General features: G+C 45.1%; 1 protein-coding gene across 1 annotated transcript in view; it reads right to left on the reverse strand.

Annotated features, from left to right (window-relative positions):
* Window positions 1-19,131, reverse strand: part of SFMBT2 (Scm-like with four mbt domains 2) — a gene marked incomplete at its 5' end in the record, with an annotated part of 35,181 nt that extends 16,050 nt beyond the window's left edge. The window contains 6 exons of the mRNA XM_010293359.1: window positions 5,891-6,030; window positions 7,225-7,295; window positions 7,891-7,933; window positions 9,239-9,352; window positions 16,026-16,152; window positions 19,049-19,131. Of these exons, the coding sequence (XP_010291661.1) occupies window positions 5,891-6,030; window positions 7,225-7,295; window positions 7,891-7,933; window positions 9,239-9,352; window positions 16,026-16,152; window positions 19,049-19,131 (578 nt within the window). The remainder of the gene's footprint in view (window positions 1-5,890; window positions 6,031-7,224; window positions 7,296-7,890; window positions 7,934-9,238; window positions 9,353-16,025; window positions 16,153-19,048) is intronic.
* Window positions 19,132-20,086: the final 955 nt, after the last annotated feature.

Here is a 20,086-nt window from a genome sequence, read left to right on the forward strand (position 1 = left end):
TTTTCAAAACCCATCAAGTGTCTGGGTAGCTCCCATGCTCACTCACAACTCATCAGATGTGTTCCCCTCCTGATCAGCACATCCAGGGAGGTATTTGTGGTTTGGGGAACATGGTGGCGCTGGATTAATGGTTGGACTTGATGATCTTGAAGGTCCTTTCCAACCTTAGTGATTCTGTGATTCTGTGATTTAATGCCTACGCAGGAGCCTGTTGGGAAAGCTCTCCTTCAGCACATTTCTACACCCGCCCTGCTTGCTGGCGCGAAAGCCAGGAGCAGAAAGCAAGCGCCTCTTGCTGACCGATTCCCACAAGCAGTGCTGCCCTGCTCCTTTATCAGGGTGATGGTGTTTGTATGAGTTGTCAGAACTGTTACAAAATGAGCAAGAAAAGGAAAGCCAATGGTGAAAATAACAGTTTGGCCATGCTCGGCATTGTCCCAGACACTTAATCAACTCCAGATCTGCAAACCCACCCACAACACTAGGACTTTCCTCAAAGGTGGCTTGTCATCAGCAGGACTCCGTAAACTTTTAAATTCAGTGTAAAAAAGAGTGTTTTGTAGAAACAATAATTTCTCTTTAAGGGAATAATTTCTTTTTAAAAAAGCTTTGGCTTTTACTCTTCTTGCATCTCAAATAAGTCACTGAGTTTGGCATTATGCCCTACAGCAGGAGTCCATCACTATGTTAACAGTGTTGTCTTCTAACAACATTATCGCTTCATATTACACACTATTAAACACTAGGGAAAAAAAAGAACGCTTTGTTTCTGGTTGAAAAATTAACTGTGATTAAAGCAAAAACAGTGAAGAAACCTAGACCAGTTTCCAAACTGCCCGTTTCCAGCTTTTTCTGGAGATGAAAAGCTACTGCACCTGTATCAGCCTGGTCAAATTTTGATCTGATTCACTAAATTCCCTTTGGCTGGAGTGTGACCAGTGTGAGATTTTGATAGTTTATTTTCAGCCCTCTCCATTAGGAATGGTTTGGGTGTAAGTGGTGCAAGCAGTGCCTTGGAGCAGGGAGGGTGGATTAGACAACATCAAACTTTGCTGCTATCCATCTGTGAGATTTTACTTTGATACTGCTGAACTTTGGATTTTCAGAGTCACGCAGGCTGGAGTCACATCAGTGAGCATGAGCATAGAGCATCACCACGAGACTCCACCCAACCTTAGAAGCACCTGAGAGCCACAAAGTTTTCCATGTCATAGATTTTCAAGTGCACAAGGGCCCTTTTGTGAGCATGTCTAGATGTGCCTGATGACACTGGGCACTTTAGCACCTTTCTTCCCATCATAGCTATTTGGTATTCACGTATTTCCCACCTCTCCACTTCTCTTCATTGATGGTGCCAACCCTGGATGAAGCTTTCTCAGGAGGTATAGCTGACAAGGTGCAGTTCAAAATACCATTACACCTCTTCTGCTGTTCGAGATGAACATCCTTGTGAGGAGAAACTAAATTTCTCTCCTCTATCTGAGATGTGAGCCCACAACTCCTACCTAACAGGACAGTCCCTAACTCCCAGGCTAGCCTCAGGCAGGACAATAAAAAGTTATTTTATTTTCCTTGGAATAATGATGTGTCTGTGGGACAGAGAAAGAAAGGAAAAAAAGAGTTCTTTGGGATTCTTTCATTAGAAAATCAAGCATCTGAAAGCGCGCTTTTGTCACTGTTAAGGTTGTAGCACTTAAGTGTTGACATGCTTATACAACAGTCCATGACGTTTCAAAAATACAGATGTCCAGAACCTAAGTTGGAGGAACTATTATAGATAAGCTGAGGTCCACAGAGCAGTCTTGAAGAGGATGTTAGTGAACCATTTTGCAGAAATGCAGTTTACACCTTTCCAGACTACAGAAGGTTTCTGCCATTCCCGCACCATATCTGATCACTAATGATAACGCTATCAGCCTGGCTCAATCATACATCTAAGGCTCAGTACAAGCTACTTAATTTTCTGAGCACCATGATTTAATTATGCAGATTTCTCCTAAGAAGTCATGCTGTGCTCCAAAAAATTCACGTAGAGTGCAATAGCCTCCCTTTACAAATGCTGGCTGATTTCTCCTGTTTGCATCAGTTGGACAGCCACATTACTTTTAAGTCCAATTTCTTTGATATGGTCTTAAAAAGATACCTCATTTTGTTTTACAGTGTTGCCATGGTAAGTTGTTGGCATAGATGGAAGAACTGTTCAGAAGTATTTTTTGGATATTCTGACCCAAGAACTAAATCTAAAGGTGACAATGTATTTATTTCAATTTAACTTAAAGTTAGGATTTATTACATATCTTAGCTACAATACAGTCGCTATTTTTCAGCCCAGATGCAGTTGTTGGATGGCAATAGTTGATGTCTTCACTGTATTTGGCTCCAATTTTCAACTTCTTTTCCAAACAAGTATCTCAGGAATGAGATAAGCTTTGCTTGATGTTAAACAACAGGCATTAGCACCTCACTTGCCTCTTGGGGTGAAAGAAACCACAATAAACCACCGGTGTCAGCAGAGACTTGTGCTGGTACCAGGACTAATGAACAGCTAGGCTTTAAAAATAAGTTTGGCACTAGATAGTACAAGAGTTACTTGTCACTCACCTAAGGCTTTGCATGGATGCAAGGATACACGCACACAAACACACACAGAATTAAAATTGGTATTTTTGATCATGCTACCAAATAAGTTGCAATTGCTCTCAAGATTTTGCTGCAAAATCTTGCTCAAGGGCTGCCATTCTGGAAGGCAGCTTAGCAGTTTCCTCCCTGTGGAGCTCACAACCTCTGAACCCAACATTAGGACAAAGCGATTGGGCAGAAATCAGGGGAGTGCAATAACAATGCAGAAATCGGTAGAAATGCCTGTTCTGCTGGAAAAGAGGTGCCATCTGTGCTGCTTCTCTCCCAACAGCCCCGGGGACAACAGCCCACACTACTCAAATGGAAGGAGATGCTCCTGCTCCACACTGCAAGGGTATCTCCTGACCTTGTTTAATCCAGAAACAAGCACTACTATCTCACGATTAGCGTGCAGGCAAGTAGCACCAATTTGGAGCTGGATCCAGGATGATGCTTCGCACCTTCAGTGATGGAGGTAAGGAAGGACAAGACCTTGGGGGAAAAGAGGGTTGAGGAGCGTCATGAACTCCAGTTGGGCTCCATTTTTTCATACAACCCTCATGGCTGAGTGTGGAGGAAGGCAGAAAATGAGGAGCTACTCCCTCAGCACCCAGCCAGGAGCAAAGTCTCCCATCACCTGGTGCTAGTGGGGAGAAGACACGTGCTCTTTTCTTGCTTTAGGTAATCCAGGCCTGGGAATGGGGAAGGAGTTTGTTGTTCCGCTGTTTTTAGTCCGGGGTTTCCATCAGTGCCAAACACAGCAGCATCTCCGTCACAGAAACTGCTGCCCACTGTGAACTGGCTGGCGACCAGCACAGATTTTTAACGACAGCGTCTCTAAAGGCAGTGAGTTATGGCTGGAGACCAGGGTGATTTAAAAAGCTCTCACCAGAGTGCTACTGACTCCGCTCTTCCTTCGTAGCTGTTGTTTTGAGTTGTCTTTCCCACCCTCCCCTGTGTGTTGCCAAAGTAAAGCCCATGTATAATTTATCTATTCCAGACAAGTTATGCTGATGCATTATTTACAGTGGCCTGCAATTTCCCTGTATAGTGACAGAGAGAGAATTATAATGCATTTGCATTCTCAGGGCCACATCATCAGCGGGTGTAAAGAGAGACGAAGGCAACAAGCTCAGCACCGAGACGGGTTCGGAGGGATGGGGACCCTCGTGAACTCTGCAGCTGTGGAAAGCCTTGTTGCTGTGGGCTTGGGGTGGAGGAGATACCTCCTGTCCTGTTCTCACCACTCAGCTCTGCAGCCCTTTTGGGTGCTCCAGCAGCCGCTACAGATCTTCATCCTGATGCAGGGATGTCCTCCTTGCCACTTCTCACCTCCTCCAGGTGCTGGATACCCCCATCCTCAGCCCTGCCCATGGTTCTCTGAGCTGCTGAGAACCTGAGACCTCTCATCTCAGCAGCAGCTGACAGGAATGAGGTGTCTCTCCCCTGCAGCAACACCCTGAATGTCTTCTCTTCACTCTTTACAGAAGTTGGACCTAGTCCCTGCGGTCAGAATGAGCTTGAATTTATCTGCAAAATAACACTGAGCAATGCTGGGCCATTGCTATTGTCCTGCTCCTTGGGAAGTTGTTCATGCCTCCAAAAGCGAGATGCCCACGTCTCACTGACACTGTTATTTGCTCCTTCAGCAAGTAATCCTGTAAAGAGGCACAGCAAGAGAAAACAGGCTTTCTGTAGGAAACTCAGGCTGCTTTCCACGGTTGGTAATTGGTCCCATTCTTGAGGAATGTGGAGAAGCTGGTGTTGGTCTATGCAGCAAAGCCCTCCCTGCCTACCTGGCAGAAGCTTTGCACTACTTAGATTTTCAAAAAACAAATTCCAGGAGGAAAGGAGGAAGAACCGTTAGCCTAAATTGTGAATGCCCCGTGTTTCCCCCGTGTTGCTTTTTCATTGCCTATTTTTCAAATAGCAGCAGATGACTAACACTCCCCATCAGCAAGCCATTATGGACTTGCTTTCAAATTTGGCAGCTGTCAACTTTTGCTCTGCAACCACTTTATCCCGCTTTCTGCTGAGGGCGGTTTTTGACTTGCTTCTTTGAGACTCAGGTGTCCCACCTGCACAGGCAGCTGGATTACTGGGCTCTCTTCACAGCCCAGCTTTCAACCATGTGAGACAGCCAGCAATGCCGCTGCGTATAAAGCCGTGCATGTAGGTGACGAGGAAGTGAACAGGGACACAGGAGTCACTCCACAGTAGAGGACAGAGGTGTTTTCAAAAGTGGTGGGTGATTTGGAAGGAATCTCACTTTTCAGGTGTTGCTGTTAAGGGCTGGGATTCATCTATTTCAGACAACTGCCAACATCCTGAGCTGGGCACTGAGGGTCTTGCAAATATATCAGACAAACGGCGATCTAGAAGTTCCCATGCCTTTGCACCAAGGGCAGAGGGAGCTCAGACATACGCCTGCAACCACATCAAGTGGGGTTGCCATAGGTACAGACCAGAAAGCTGGAAGATCTGAATTTCTAGAAGACCCAAGTCAAACTGAAATGATACCCAAGGCACCACCAGCACTCTGCTTATCCAAGAGTACCATCTTGCTGTCCTTTCCCACCTGTAGTCATCTTGCTTCTCATCTGTATATGGACTGTGCATTGTTTTATTTATGCATTGTTTTCAGACAAGCTAGCTTTTCTCTGAGGTCAACAGCAAGGGCTCAACGCTCTGGATTTGGCCCAAAGCAAGCACTGATTCGGTCAGGATGAAGTGAACAGATGGTAGTGCTCTGCCATCCCTGCTGCACTGATTAACCCATCCACATTCAGCAAGAGCTGGACACACCACAGCTTCCGCTCAGCACATCACACACACCCCTGCTTGACCTTCCGTCCTGTTCACTTTGGATCCTGATGCTTTGGGCCCCATCAGACCATGGTCACAGGTACAAAGGTGTCACCCACACTGAACCTGCTGGACCAATGGCATTGTGGATGCTGAGAAACAGGTTGATAGCAACAACCGCAGAGATTCTCTTTGGGGCTGGCTCTGGTTAGAACATTAATTTGCTTGCACAGTAGACAGTTAGATGAAACTTGCTCCCAACTAAGAGAACTAACCATGTTCCAAAAATGTCACCTCTTCCCACAGTGCACATACCTACCCTCCCTTCCCAGCTTGCAGTTTTGACTTATGGAAACCACTGCAGAGCTCCAGGACAATTTTAGGTGCCACCTTTTCAAACTCTGGGCCTGGCAACCCATGACCCATGTTTTCCCCTAAGTCCCCCCAAAAGATAGCTGAGCCGTACCTCTTTGAGGACCAGCACGCACTTGCCAGGCCCGACAGACTGAGGTAGCTCTGCTATTCTGCCTTTGTTTAAATATGGACCTGAGAAGCAGCGGTGGTTGATGTAGAGCTGGGGGCAGCAGTATCTCCCATTGATGGTGCCTGCAAGGAGAAAGTAGCATTGATGTGCGTGTAGCACTTTTGCACAATAAATCAAGGGCCCTTCTTCTTCCTCCTAGATGTGGGAAGGAGGGGACAAGAGTAAAGGAGGCACAAAGTCATCTTCCCTGAGATAAGAGGTACAGAAGCCTCTGCTAGTTGAATCCATCCGACACAAGAAAAGCAAGTGGTTTTAATAGCAACTGATTTGGCTGCACACCCTGTCGAAAGGAGAATCAGGAAAGGACTTCATTCATAACGTGACCTGAGGCTCTTTCATAGCTTGCGTCGCAGATGGACATGAACAACTCAGGTGCAACTTGCCAGAAAGGGAAGAAATTAGCTGTCCCCCACAGATAGGAAATTGGCTCAGGGAGAAAATTCAGGCGGAGAGCTCTACAAACCCTGACAAACCAGCTACTGTCCAACGCAGTAAGCACGGTGGTGCCGTTCCCCTGACCCAACACGGGTCTACAGAGCAGTTTTCTTTGTCTGGGCTAATTACTCTGGGCTCCTTTATAGCCCATGGAGAGAAGTGCATGCTTTCAGATGTGATTCATGTGCCATCCAAATGGTTATCCACTTTTTGGTTATCATACCCAAAAAGACCCTGTTTCTCCCCATTTGACTGCAACAGGGCCCTGGGATGCTGGCTCAGATGCCAATGTGTGTCCTGCAGTCGGCTGAAATAAAGTGAGTTAAATTCTTCCTCTCTTGCAGAGTCCATGCAATTAACTGGATGAATATTGCACTCTCATAGCCTCCTGCCATTGCTAAAGAGGACAAAAATTTGCCTTTAGCAGAAGTAGCAGCCATGCCACACAGTCTTGATGCTAACACAGGGACCCGTTAAGTCCTGGTATAAGAAATTTCATTGATGCCAATTAAAAAGTCGCATCCATCTCCACCAGGGCTTCATTAGCCTGGCCCTAACATCGTTAACTGAAACGGGCAAGCTGCAGGGGAACTCCACTAACCCCAGCAAGACATGATGTTCACACATGGAGGACCAGACCCTCACAAGCTGTACACCAGAGACTCCTTGCACTGCTGGTGGGTCCACACCACCTTATACCCCCTGAGAATGTGGTTCCATCTCACCCTTATGACATGCTCACTGCCTTTTCAGGGTCATCCCCCTCCATACAGTCAATGGGTCCCTGAAATAAGGATCCTACTGGTCCCGAGCAGCCTTACCTGTTGTGTCTGGCTGAGGAACGGGGCAGAGGTCATGAGGTATTTTTTCAACAGGCACTGTGGATGGTAACCTGTTAAACAGCAATTCAGTGTATTTAATAGTGTTAGACAGGGCAAAGGGGCAGAACCAGCCTTCAGGCTGGACCAAGAGATACACCAGGACCTGCCTGGACCGAGGAGTGGAGATACCTCAAATGCAACCCTGCTGCCACATAATTTATCATAGCCCAGCGCCAGCATATTGCAGAAGAAGGAGCCAGATCCACCACTCCTCCAAAAATATACTCTGGTCTGTGACCTTTAGCCCTTCAGGCTGCAAATATTCATACTTAGGTCCCTTAAGTTCTAGTTTCTAGAAACTGCAAGGACTCAATAGGCAAGTGTCCTCCTGGTACATGTCCATCTTCCATAAGCACCCCTTACCAGCCATCAGACACTGGCTACACAGTCCCAGCTAGTAAAATATTTCTATTGCAAAGACTTCCTTATATGTTCACAAACATTTTTGTTTTAGAAACAAACATTTTTTTTAAAGAAATGCCCTTGCCGACTCTGCTGCAGTATCTGGGCAGTAGTTAGCAAAGTCACTCAGCTGCTGTGTATTATCTCTTCCGGAAGACCTGATGGACCCTTGTAAAAATATCACCTTAAATAACAAAAACTTACTGCTTTTCTGGTTGCACAACTGCAATTCTCCTCTTCCTTCGCACTGCAAAAATGAAGCAAGGTAGAAGAAAATATGGTTTTACCCTTCTGTCCTATAAAGTATACCCATAATGCAAAAAAAAGCTGTATAAATGCACTGACTATAAAAAGACTTCTGACACAATGAAATGGTACTTAATTACTATCGCCATCTTTTCTTGGTATTTTTTAAGCAAGTCACTACATCATTAAAACCTACTTTAAAGATGTAATAATACATTTAATCTTTCCTCTGGAATGCTAGTATCGTGTTTTATGGGATCAGTATAAAAAAAAATTAAAATAAAAACACAAATATTTTTCCGTACAGAAACACATATGGGTAAGATTGCATTTTACAAGCATGATTACCTCCAGCATAATTTATCCCCAGCTATAAATTGCGATAAGGCTGCATAATGTTGCCATAGCAGTATTCTCCCAAATTAGGCCCCGGCTGCCTGATTTTTAACTTAAGCATATTTAACTCTTCAAAAGGGTTGACACTTTTTAAAATTTGCCTTTCAGATGTTAATTAATATAAACAGCAAGGTTAATTTTTCGTCTGGTGGCTTGTGATCAGGGTTGGATAGTTTCTGCAAGGCACAGGAGAACACCACCAAGCCACTGAGCACTCATGAACTGCCTTCAAATACAAATGGAAGGGAGAGAAATTGGTCTTAATGCGCCCTGGAGGCAGGACAAAACACTACGGGCTTAATTGTGCCAGGAGAGATTTAAATTAAACACTAGAGAAATCTCTGAGCTGGTAAGGGCAGTGAAATAACGGGACAGATACCGTGGGAAGGGGTAGAAACTCCATCACAGGAGGCCAGTAAACATTTCTCAAATTAGATGGAGCAGATCCTGTTTCGGAGATGGAGCACCTGGATGGCGTCTTTGTGTCCATTCCACCCTATATTTCATGGTGGCTTTTTTCCTGATTTGAGATCCCACGTCCCCAGTTCACTCAGCTGCCCGAGTGAACTTGGCTTAGCACAACAAACCCTGGATTCACTTCGACAACCCCATCGCAAACCCACAAGCTACAGTCTGGAATCCCAAAAAATGTAACAGCCTTTCCCACTGCAAACAATCCCATTTTTAGAGGGACTGATCACACAGACAAATACAAATTGCAAAATACCAGTGCTGTGGAGTCTGGTCACTAATTAGATTTATTACTATTTATTACAGTACACTTACAGCCTGGTTACTACTCTGCTAGTTAGGTTGGTAGTTTCAAGAATTGGATCATAGACATCAAACAAACTCCTTGATAATTCTGTTGATGTAATATCTATGCTGCTTGAGGTTTCCATGTACTTACAAACAGCTTTGTGTGGTGGAGTTAGGTTATAAGCATTCGCTTCACACCAGCCAACGGGGAAAATATCCATAGACTCTACATCAACTATGTACTCTGGAGAGGGCATCTGTAAACCTATAAACACAAATTTATAATGTAATTTAGACATGGGAATACCAGGCTCAGAGCCATTTGAGCATTCATCATGAAGCAAGGGAAGTAAATGATGGAACACATAAAAATAAATCTGCTTCCCTGCATCAAAATCAGGCATCATTTCATCTTCAGTTTTGCACAGACAGTAATGATAAGGCTGTTGCATTTACAGTGCAATGTGATTCCAGAGAAAACACCCATTAAGAGCATTCTAAGAGTGCACAGCGAGCCAGCCAAAAGCCAGTAAGGGTAAACATGCATGACTTTCCCCACCAAGATGCCCTCTTGGTTTTTTTGTAGAATTGCAAAAATAAGTTAGCAGAACCTCTTGGGTGCTTGCCCTTACTGGTAAGAGAGTGCACATGGGCTGTAAGAGGACGGTAGCTAATGTGGTGGGCCTTTATGCCCCAATGCCCCCCTGAAGTCTTTTGTGTAGTTCTGCCCTTGAGTCACTATTTTCAAGGGAGGGAGATGACCTTCTCTCTAGAGATGTCACCAATTCTCTTAGGGCTCCTCACTGCACATGAAACACGAGTTGATCACCCAACAAGGGAAACGCAGTATAAAAACCCCAAATGGGACAGATGCTCTAAGATCTCTGACATAATACTGACTCAAAAACCCCACTGAAAATCATAGAATCATAGGATAGTTTGGGATGGAAAGACCTTCAAAGGTCATCTAGTCCAACCCCTCTGCAATGACCCGGGACATCTTCAACTACACCAGGTCGCTCAGAGCCCGGTCCAACCTGGCTTTGAGTGTTTCCAGGGATGGGGCATCTACCACTTCTCTGGGCAACCTGGGCCAGGGTTTCACCACCCTCATTGTCAAAAATTTCTTCCTTAGATCTAGTCTGAATCTGCCCTCTCCTGTTTTAAACCACCACTCCTTGTCCTATCGCTACAGGCCCTGCTAAAAAGTCTGTCCCCATCTTTCTCATAAGCCCCCTTTAAGCCCTGGCCAGCTGCAATAAGGTGTCCCCAGAGCCTTCTCTTCTCCAGGCTGAACACCCCCAACTCTCTGAGCCTTTCTTCACACTCAAAGCCCATTGCAGCAGATGGAAATATTCCCATGGGCTTTGAGTTCTTTTGAAAACAGCTCTGGGTCCTGAGTCAAGACACCATTTAATTATTCCAATTCAAGTCCATCTGCGCTGGCACAGCCCAGCCAGCAACTTCACCCCCCTCTGCCATTTCCACCCTAGGACCTAAAGCTCCAGCAACAGCATGAGATGATCTCCTAATAAAAGAGACCAAAAGGATCAGCAGCTTCCCCTGCAGCATCCTCGCCTTTGCATCTGTTACAGCATCTTTGCCTCCTGCTTAATGCAGCAGTGTTTGACTGTGCACCGCTAGATGACTACAGGGAACTTCCCACTAACGAATGTTCATCAAGGGTTTGCAGTGTAATTGAAACAGTAATTGAACTTTGTGATGGGAACGGCATCAAGGCTGAGATGCAGCATTTGGATCAATCTCGTCTCTTGTAATAAACTTGCTGCACTTTGAGAGTGTGTGTTTTTATGAAAACCCAAAGGAAGCAGGAAAATAGGTGCTGGTGTTCACACTGTTGGAAGAAATAATTTAAAAAATGAAATCATGATGTCTGCATAGATTCATGGAAGTCTTCGTGGTATTCCTCTGAGTCCTGCATTGTGTTCATGCATTATACATTGAAGATACAGTCTCTATTTCACCAAGGAAGGGAAGAGGATCGGAGGAAGGCACATGACACAGGACACAACCTGCTCATGTGAGCAGTTGAGTCTCAGTGCAAGGTCTCAGCAGCTGGCATTCCCTGCAAAGCCATGTCTCTCCATGAGAAAGTACCAAGAGGTCACTGCTCAATTTGAACCTGATGAAAGCTGCACTCTTCAATGGGCAAAAAATTTTTGCCTAACACCACAAATCCAGCCAAGAAACTGATGTGGAAACTGCTGAAGTCAGTGGAAAGACATGCACAAAGTGAGCAAGCCATGGATCAAGCTCTAAACAGAGCAAGAGATCAACACGGTCCCCACTGAACTTTCACCAGATCTGGGAAAATCCATTATTTTCGTTACTGTAACTGTTCTATGGTGTTATTCTGACCCAATAAACAGATCAAATGTAGTTTCCTGCTTGCAAACAATAGATGCGACAGCAAAATTTTGGTTTTGAAGTTTACAGTTGCAACTGCCCTGATGAGAGCAAGGAAGCACCATAATTTCTGTTCTCCTGCAACACCACTATTCCTCTTGTAAGACATATTCACAGCTACTCTGTCCTCCCTGGCATTGCTTCTTCCCTCTGGCAATTGATAACCCTGCCTTCCACACCCAACGTCTTACTGCTTCATTTGGCCTCACTCATATAAGTGGAAAACAGTTTGTTTGAGACTCATCGGTTTCATTTCCTGCATTTCATGCTGCCATCTTCTCAGAGTAGGAAATGTCCATGAGCCTCGAGAGGTTAAATGGAAAAGAACAGGGAGATTGGAAATAGAGTGAGGAATAATTCCATCTCCTACTACAAATCTTGGGCAGAACAGAGCAGCAACTCTGGAAAACTCTCAAAGGGAAAATTATGGAAAACCTCCCTAGAGATGTGATTAACAAAAGGGTTTTCCTCAAATTCCTAGGCTGTGAAGAGAGTGTACATTATTACTTGTATAAATTCACACCAGAAAGCTTCAGCCTTAAAATCTAAAATGAACCAGTAAAAATTAACAATGCAGTTGATGAGCAATAAAGTAGCAGAAAGTGATGGGACGCACACAGCCTCGGATCAGCCCTACGCTGCCTCTTCACCACGGGGGAACTATACTGCTGCTCATTAAATGCTCGCCCTGAAGTTTACAGAGTTTTGCTACTGTACAAAGCGTGATTTCTTAAGCAATGTTCCCTCACGTCTAACTCCAAGCTGCTTAACTGCTGCATCCTGTTTTATGGCTGCAGTTTGGGCTGTCAAACAGTGAAACTGGGAGGGCGACAATGAAAGCTTCAGACGCACCCATGATAAATGGTGGGACCTGAGGTCTTCAGTGATGGGCTCCCATGGCAGTTGGGGAGTCTTGCTGCTACCAGAATATAAATATCAGTCAGAAACCATAGCGTATTAATGTAACATGCCACAGTTCAAGCCACATTTATTTTACAACTCTGCAAGCAGGGTTTTTGGGGGGTGGGGTTTAATGCCTATTTTTGGCCTAACACTGTGTACACTGTAGTCATGTATTTCAATAGCTGCAAAACTTGTTTTTATTTTTGCAGTCTTTTACGTCTTTTCCTTTTACTACAGGTCATTCTATTTCTGGTGTTGAGATATAAAACAAGCATAAAGCATCTGTATATCAGAACTCAAAAGACAAGGAGATGCATACAGGGTTTTTTATGACAAGTTGTAAAAAAAATCCTTTAAGAAATTAAAAGAGGAAAAGGCAGGGAGAAAGAGACGAAGAGAGGAGCAAGCTGGGAGAGTGTGGCCCTCTCCCTGCCTTTATGCAGGATCTTGGAGGACTAGTTGGTTTTAAAGACCCAAGAAACAGCACTTCCTACTCACTACAATGGTCTAGTGAACAGAGTCCCTTTGAAAGTACTACAGCTTAGAGGGGAAAAAAATAAAAGAATTCCCAAACCCCATAAAATCTGCATATAAAAGTGAAGGCACCTGGCCATTTAAGATGGGGAGTTGGCAAAATGGGTCAGATTGCTTGACCAGATGGGTGTAAATCCGCCTTAGTGAGAACTGAATTACAAACAAGCATTAATTCCAGCTCTTTAACAAAAATATTTGCCCTGCGTCCAGACCCGGAGGCAGATGAGCTTTTGCGACCTCGAGTCAGAAGGCAACCAGTTGTCTCAGATGAAAAAAACCAAAACCCACCATTGCACACATCTCTACCAAAAGCGAAGATGCAAGTTCGTACCTGCACTGGAGATAATCACAGGTGAGACAAACTGCCTGGGGTGACAGGTCTATGTCAGGGATGGAGAAGGATGACAACCCAGCTCTCCTACGTCCCCCACCTCTGCTGAATTCGGGCACAAACCTGCAGTTCTGCTCTCCCCAGATCTTAGCAGCAAAGACACGAGAAGCACGAATGCCTTGGCCTGCCAAGCTGCAGGTCAGGAGGAACCTCTCTTCAGGCAACAATTGAGTTACAAATATCTGAGAATGGGATTTATCACAGAGATGTCAGGAAAGCCTTGTCTACCATAGAATGCTACTTCTGTAGAGCTAAACACCACAGAGCATCTGCCTTTGCTCTATTTTAGAGCAAGCTGCTAGCATAGATGAGGTACTTTGGGTTACCTGACAATGTTTTTAATAAATTTAAGGGCTTTGATTAGAGATGTTTCCTCTTGTACAAATGGCACTGCACATTTATCAGACACTGAAATACTTCTTGGGTTATTATAATCAATGCAGCACGATGCTGCGGGTGATGTGCCAGGTGATGATGAAGGAATAGTTAGTATCAATCTGGCTTCCACTGTCTTCCAGCCCCGAAACACTGAGAGCTGAGCATCTTGCAGAGGAGGGAAGGTGACTTTTTGTGTAGATCAGGCTTGAGACTTCATCTCACATGGCATTTCTGCAAGAACTCCTTGGCATGACCCCTGTTCCTCTGTCCCTTCTGGAAATCATGCACTTGACTATGATTTTTTTCTCCCATTAACCCTTTACTAGCTGTTTGGCCCTGGAAGGCCCACATAAACTTGCATTAATCTCTGAGAATGAGGGTTCACACTGCTTTTGCAGAAACAATCTTGACAGCAGCTTGGATTTAATGCGCTTCAGCAGCATTACTCATGAGCCACTCATCATGAGATGTGGGTGACTCCTTTCCTCCCTCCCACCTCCTGCTACAGAGCTCCCATGGGCCAGGCAGGTGTCACTGACTTTAGCACAGGAAAGACTTGCTCCGTTTCCTTTTGGTTCTGCTCTCTGCAGGACAACTCTGCAACCTGGAGCCCAGCACAAGCTCCGTTTTTCCCCACCCCTTCTTCCTGTTAGGAGACTGGGACACCAACAACATGCACTACTCCCTGAGCTGCAGAGTATGGCTGTGCCTCGCTTTCCTCCCAGCTCAACAGGCCATTGTATTTCCTGGTGTTGCACGTAGCAAGTGTTTAAGAGATGCTGCTCTTTAATCAGCCCAATCTCTCAGGGATGCCTTCAAACATCTAGTGGCAGCTACCAGAAATGCTTAAGCAGAGCTGCACAGTACCAACCTGTCAGCATGGGACTGCAGGCAAAGAGTGGAGATATTTTAACATCACGTCTCCCTGAACCACCATGGTAGCTTAACCAAATGCATTTTATTTTGCAAATGGGAGGGTTTCAGCAAGATGTTGCTTTTTGACTGTGTCAGGGCTGACAGCACAAAGAACAGCACGTCTGCTTTATGTATTCAACGCGAGGCAGAAGCACAGATCTTAGAGAAGTTGGTGATGAGCAAGCCTATGGGCCACCAGAAGTGTCTTTGATATTTTCATGGTTCTCCAGAAGAAAGCAAAGCAGCATATTACATGTGTAGTTGATGCTGACCCAATTACTACTGATTTCAGAGGGAAACTGAAGCTCTATATATGCATTATAGATCAAGCCGGTAGCTTCAAACAACAGTGTGTTACCTTGATGGGTAAAAATTAAACTATGATGTGACAATGATGCAAGCTACAACTTTATGCCCATCAAAAAACTTAAATGAGCATGGCTTTCTGCTCTCAGTGACTTGACAAATAACACTGTTTTTAGAGCAATAGTAAGAAGAATCCTTGTGTTGTGCTAAATTACATTTACTTAAGGAAGTCCTTGCCCAGATGAATTGAGAAAGAAAGTCCCAAGGGCAAAACCACATTAAAAATGAGCTCATCTGTACTTCATTTCAAGAAAGGTAGAAATGGAAATTTTGATACAATATTATGCTCTGCTAGTTTTTCAGCACTCCCCTAACACAGCTGGTACAGTGGTGGTGTTCTCCGTAGGATGACATCTTTCTAAAATCTGTATGACGGAGTTACTGCCTGCAGGAACTCTCTTAGATCGCTGAAGGAAACTATACAATCACAGAGAGAAGGGATGTGAGCATGTGATGGCCAGAGTGAGGAGCAGCATATATTGCAGAAGCTTTATGGATCTAGGTTAAAAAAAGAGGAGAGGGAAGGAGGGAAGGGAGGGAAGGGAGGGAAAGGAGGGAAAGGAGGGAAAGAAGGGAAGGGAGGGAAGGGAGGGAAGGGAGGGAAGGGAGGAAGGGAGGAAGGGAGGAAGGGAGGAGGGAAGGAAGGAAGTCAGTTAGTTAGTTAGTTAGTTAGTTGCAGGGGGACAGGAGAACACATGAGAGTTGGAAATCAGGGTTGAAGTCTCAGCTGCACAAGTGAGGCAAAATCCACTCCCAGGATGGAGGTCTAGCATGATGGCAGTGAGGAGGTTTCTATCGTCAGTGGAGACCCTTCTGATAGAATCCACATGGATGGAAGGGTGGAAGGGGTTGTGGCTGCCTTGTGGAGAGAGCAGAGGAAGGTAATTCTTAATAACATATTCTTGGTCAATGTGTATAAAAAGGAAAGGCTTGTAAAAGCAGTACTGGGCACAGGATGGAAGGACAAAATTAAGGGAGCGTTTGAGTGAACCACACGAACAGAAGAAGCCTTTACAGCACATACCTTCAAGGTGAAGCCACATTAACCGTCCTTTAACTGAGGTGATAGAAGCAACACATATCTCTGCAGGGTTCCTGGGGTTCACTGCCTCCAGCTTCATGTTCTTAGTAAAGCCACGGCTGAAGGATGTCTGAAAGAGTCAAGGACCAACACTGAGGCACGGCACTGCAGCCCTGCATGACTTTAATTAGGCTGTCCACTGGGAAGCGTAAATTTAGCATGGTTTGCTTTTCACTGGAAGTGCAGCGTACACTGAAGAACACAAAGGTATCAAAATTCAAAATGGAGTTGCCCTGGACACCCACATGAAAAAACAATGATGGCAACAAATCATGAAGCAATGTATTTCACGGTTTACTCCAATCCCTAATTCTCAGAGACTGGGAGGAGGTCACTCCACACCAGCTCCAAGTATATTTGAATGCTTGCTAGTAATGGATTTGCTGGCCGCTGTTGGTGACGAGATACTACACAGAGGGTTCCCATATCTGCTGTGCTTGAGCATCTCTCATCTTGCTAGGAGAAACCTTGTAAAGCAAATAACCCATCTTGCCTGAGACCAGAGAAACTTCTTCACACGTTTAGTTGCCCAGGCTGACTGAGACTGGAGAAATTTGAGAAATTTTCTTCATGTAGTATTTTAAGCTCAATGTACAAGATCCTTCTCTGTAGACTTCAGGTACATAAGTTCACCCATTGCAGGCAGGTGCAGATGGAGCCAGTTGTGTTTACTGCTACAGCTGTACCTCTCTACACTTAAACACAGCACCAAAGAAACAGGTCCTTCACAGCTTATCCGAGGGGCCCACTGCCCCCCCGTCCCCCCGCTTCTCCAGTGAAGGCAAAGCCAGTCCAGATATTACAGCAATGATCCCCAAATGAGTGGTCATCACCGCAAATAAGAAACACAGGACCAAAATGTGAGGTCATGAGTTTGTGAGAATGGAGCATCCCCCACTGTATGAAATTTTTGGGATCCTGAGAGAAGCTGCAGCTCAAATCATTCAGGCCAAGGCTAATGTATGCCTTGGCAAACTACTTCAGTCTGAGGCTGGCCTGGCCATAGGCTGCTGACCAGTCCCTCCTGCTCCTGCCAGAGCCAGGATAGCTCAGCCCTAACATAACAAACCACAGCTCCTGTTTGCAGCCACTGCTGTGGCTGTGCACTGTTTGCAGATCACTGCAGGTGATCCCAAGTGCAGAGGGATCCCAAGACCCTACAACCCTCTCCAAAACCTTCCCCACAAGCCAAGCCTCAAGCTACTCTTCACCTTCTTTCATCCTTACACTCTGCCTCTTCCAGTGTCCTCTCTTCCTTCACTTAAGGTCAGTCCCTTCCCAATATCCCCACCACCACCCCTGAAAACACACTAATGCAATGCATGTGGCCATGCCGTGGCTTCCTTTCCTTGCGTTTTCCTCCCCACCATCACACCTGTTCTGCATCTCATCCATTCGGAGTGCTTGCATCTCTCTGTTTGCACACAACAGCACAAAAAGGTTCCCCCTCTTGGCTGAGATTTTGGCTGATAATAATTAGGATGGGTAGTAACTATCACTGACTCAAAATGACACCAGTCGAGCAACTGGAAGCCAGATTCAAATTCAACCCTTCTACTACCCGTACAGCACCTAGCACCATGGGCACTTCACCATGAACAACCACCGGGAGCTCTTTGCGAGACTAAAAACTTCTGGATTTGGTCTTGTTTTTTCATCAAGAAGCCTTCCAAGAATGTGCTGCTAGTCTCAAATATTGCTTGGGCCGTCACAAGCCTTGCTCAGCACACAGATCAGCCTCACCCTGTAAAAGCTGCCAATGGCCAGGACTGCAGAAAAGCAGGGTGAGTTTGTTTAAATGCCTTTTATGTCGCCTAACAAGGAAACACCATTTATCATCACACCGGTTCCTTTTGTTGCAATTCGGTGCTGGAGGCTAATTTATACAGAATCAATGGCAAAACTGTTAGCTGGGAGTTTATTTTCCTAAGCATTTGGTCATGTCAATCCATTTCGTAACTGCCTCTCCTCGATAAATATCCCGCCCGGAGAAACGGTTACGGCATATCTACTTCCAGCATCACGTCTGGCTGCACTAGGTGGAAGATGTGCTTGCAATACAGCTTCTATCGAAGAGCTGCTCACAGCCACGAAACAAACGGACCGACCCGCCGGGGCGGTTGCACAAGTGACAACAGTGAGATTACACCTCTCTGCAGAGAACTGTGTTATTGGGAGGGAAATGATAACAGACACATGTTCATCTGATGAATGTTTCCTTAAAAGAAGACAAAACACCTGCTTAGACCTGATTTAATCTTCGGAGGATATTATGAAGAGACTATTCTCAAGACTGCCAGTGAGCATAGATCCATTACTTGACAAAACGAAGGCGGATATAAAGAAAAGGGAGGGGTGCTTGCAAAGAGAAGAAATGCAGCAGTTGTCCCACGCTACTGGTGTGATGCAGCACTGTCCCTCAGCGCTTTCAGAAAACTTAGCTGTTTCATCACTGTTGCTGTATCAAGGAAGCACACAAACTGCCCCAAAGACCAGAGCATCCATGTGGGTTAATCACTCTTCTGATACTCTCAGCTCGACCGTTTCAACCTTAGTTTTTAAATGCATTTGGTTTGATCAAACCAGGAACCAGAGAAAACACCCAAAATATGAAAAGGGCCAGATGATATCATGCAATTTTTCTACCTAATTTTTTTTTTAATTTTTTTTAAAGCACTTGAATTACTTGTAATGGTCAGTTGAGATCCTTCTTTTACTAGGTGCTGTACAAAATCAGAGAGGAGATGAAGAGCAGGAAATCTAAATGAATCAGATAAAGCCAAGAATAAGATAACACTTTTTCTCTCTAGGAACGGAGACCTGAAACACTTCTTCACCCTCCTTCCTAAGACAGACTCATGGTGGACTGGGGGAACCTCCCAAAGCCTTGCTGCAGCTTTTCTGTGCAGGCTGTTTTGTTTCACATGGATTGACAGGAGTGACGCAAAGGCAAAAAGAGAACTTACATTTCTAAAGCACGGGTGAGGCGCTGCCTCCGCTCCACACTGCTTCTGGTAGTCTGCCCAGTCAAAGTCCTGGCCAGAGTAACCTGCAGGATGACAAAACAGGAAGTGCCATCAGCCACGACTTCACACCAGAGAGACAGAGAGCACGAAACGGGCCCCAAGCAGATGACCATCGGTGTTTCAGCATCCCATCCCGCCTCAGTGAACTGTGCGGTATCAGCAGGCAAATTCTCTGGATGCCTGTTTACACACTGTGAGAGCCAATGCCAGCACTTTTCCATCTCTCTCTCACACGCCTTCTGCATTTTGCTTTGAAACCTCCAGGTCTTCATTAAAAAGTAGTAAAGTACATTTATTTTTGTTATTTTCCCTTTCATGTGAGCATCTCCCAGGCTTTAATAAACCCGTAACTACTGAGAAGTGTTACTGTCCCCAGTTTCCAGGTGGGGCTAGTCATGGACTTCTTTCTTCTCCCTTTAGCTATCTAAAGGACAGGACTATGGTGCTGGACGTCAAGGGTCCCACAGCAGTGGACAGGGAGAGGACCAGCACAATCAGAAGCTGATTCATCCTCTCTTTCGAAGCATGAGATAAATTCTCCTCTCTCTCCATTGATATGGATGTACCCTCCATGACTGACTTTCCAGCAGCTCAGCGTACGTGAGCTGAATCCCATCACAGCAAGCACCTTATCTAGGGTTGTATAGAAATCTGAAGCAGAGCAGGAAAATGAACACAGATTTCCCAGCTCACAGACTAAAGTCTCAGCAACTAGATGATCCCTTCAGCCTCTGCTTCTAGAAAAAAAAATAAATGAAGCAACATTGATTTATATGAGCATCTCTCAATCAGTCCCATCACAGAGAGACAAAACAGACCTCTGCTCACCCATTAGTCTTACCTGGCTATTTAGGCAATAAACTCTTGGGAGAGAGAGTGGTTTTTTTAATTTTATTTTTCTTTGGTTTTTTGTCTGCCTCATAGTCTATTATTTTTTTTCCGTTTTCTCTAAACTGGAGAGAGATGGATTGAATGGGT

This window comes from Phaethon lepturus, unplaced genomic scaffold (genome assembly GCF_000687285.1).
Source record: "Phaethon lepturus isolate BGI_N335 unplaced genomic scaffold, ASM68728v1 scaffold158, whole genome shotgun sequence".
NCBI classification, from domain to species: Eukaryota; Metazoa; Chordata; class Aves; order Phaethontiformes; family Phaethontidae; genus Phaethon; species Phaethon lepturus.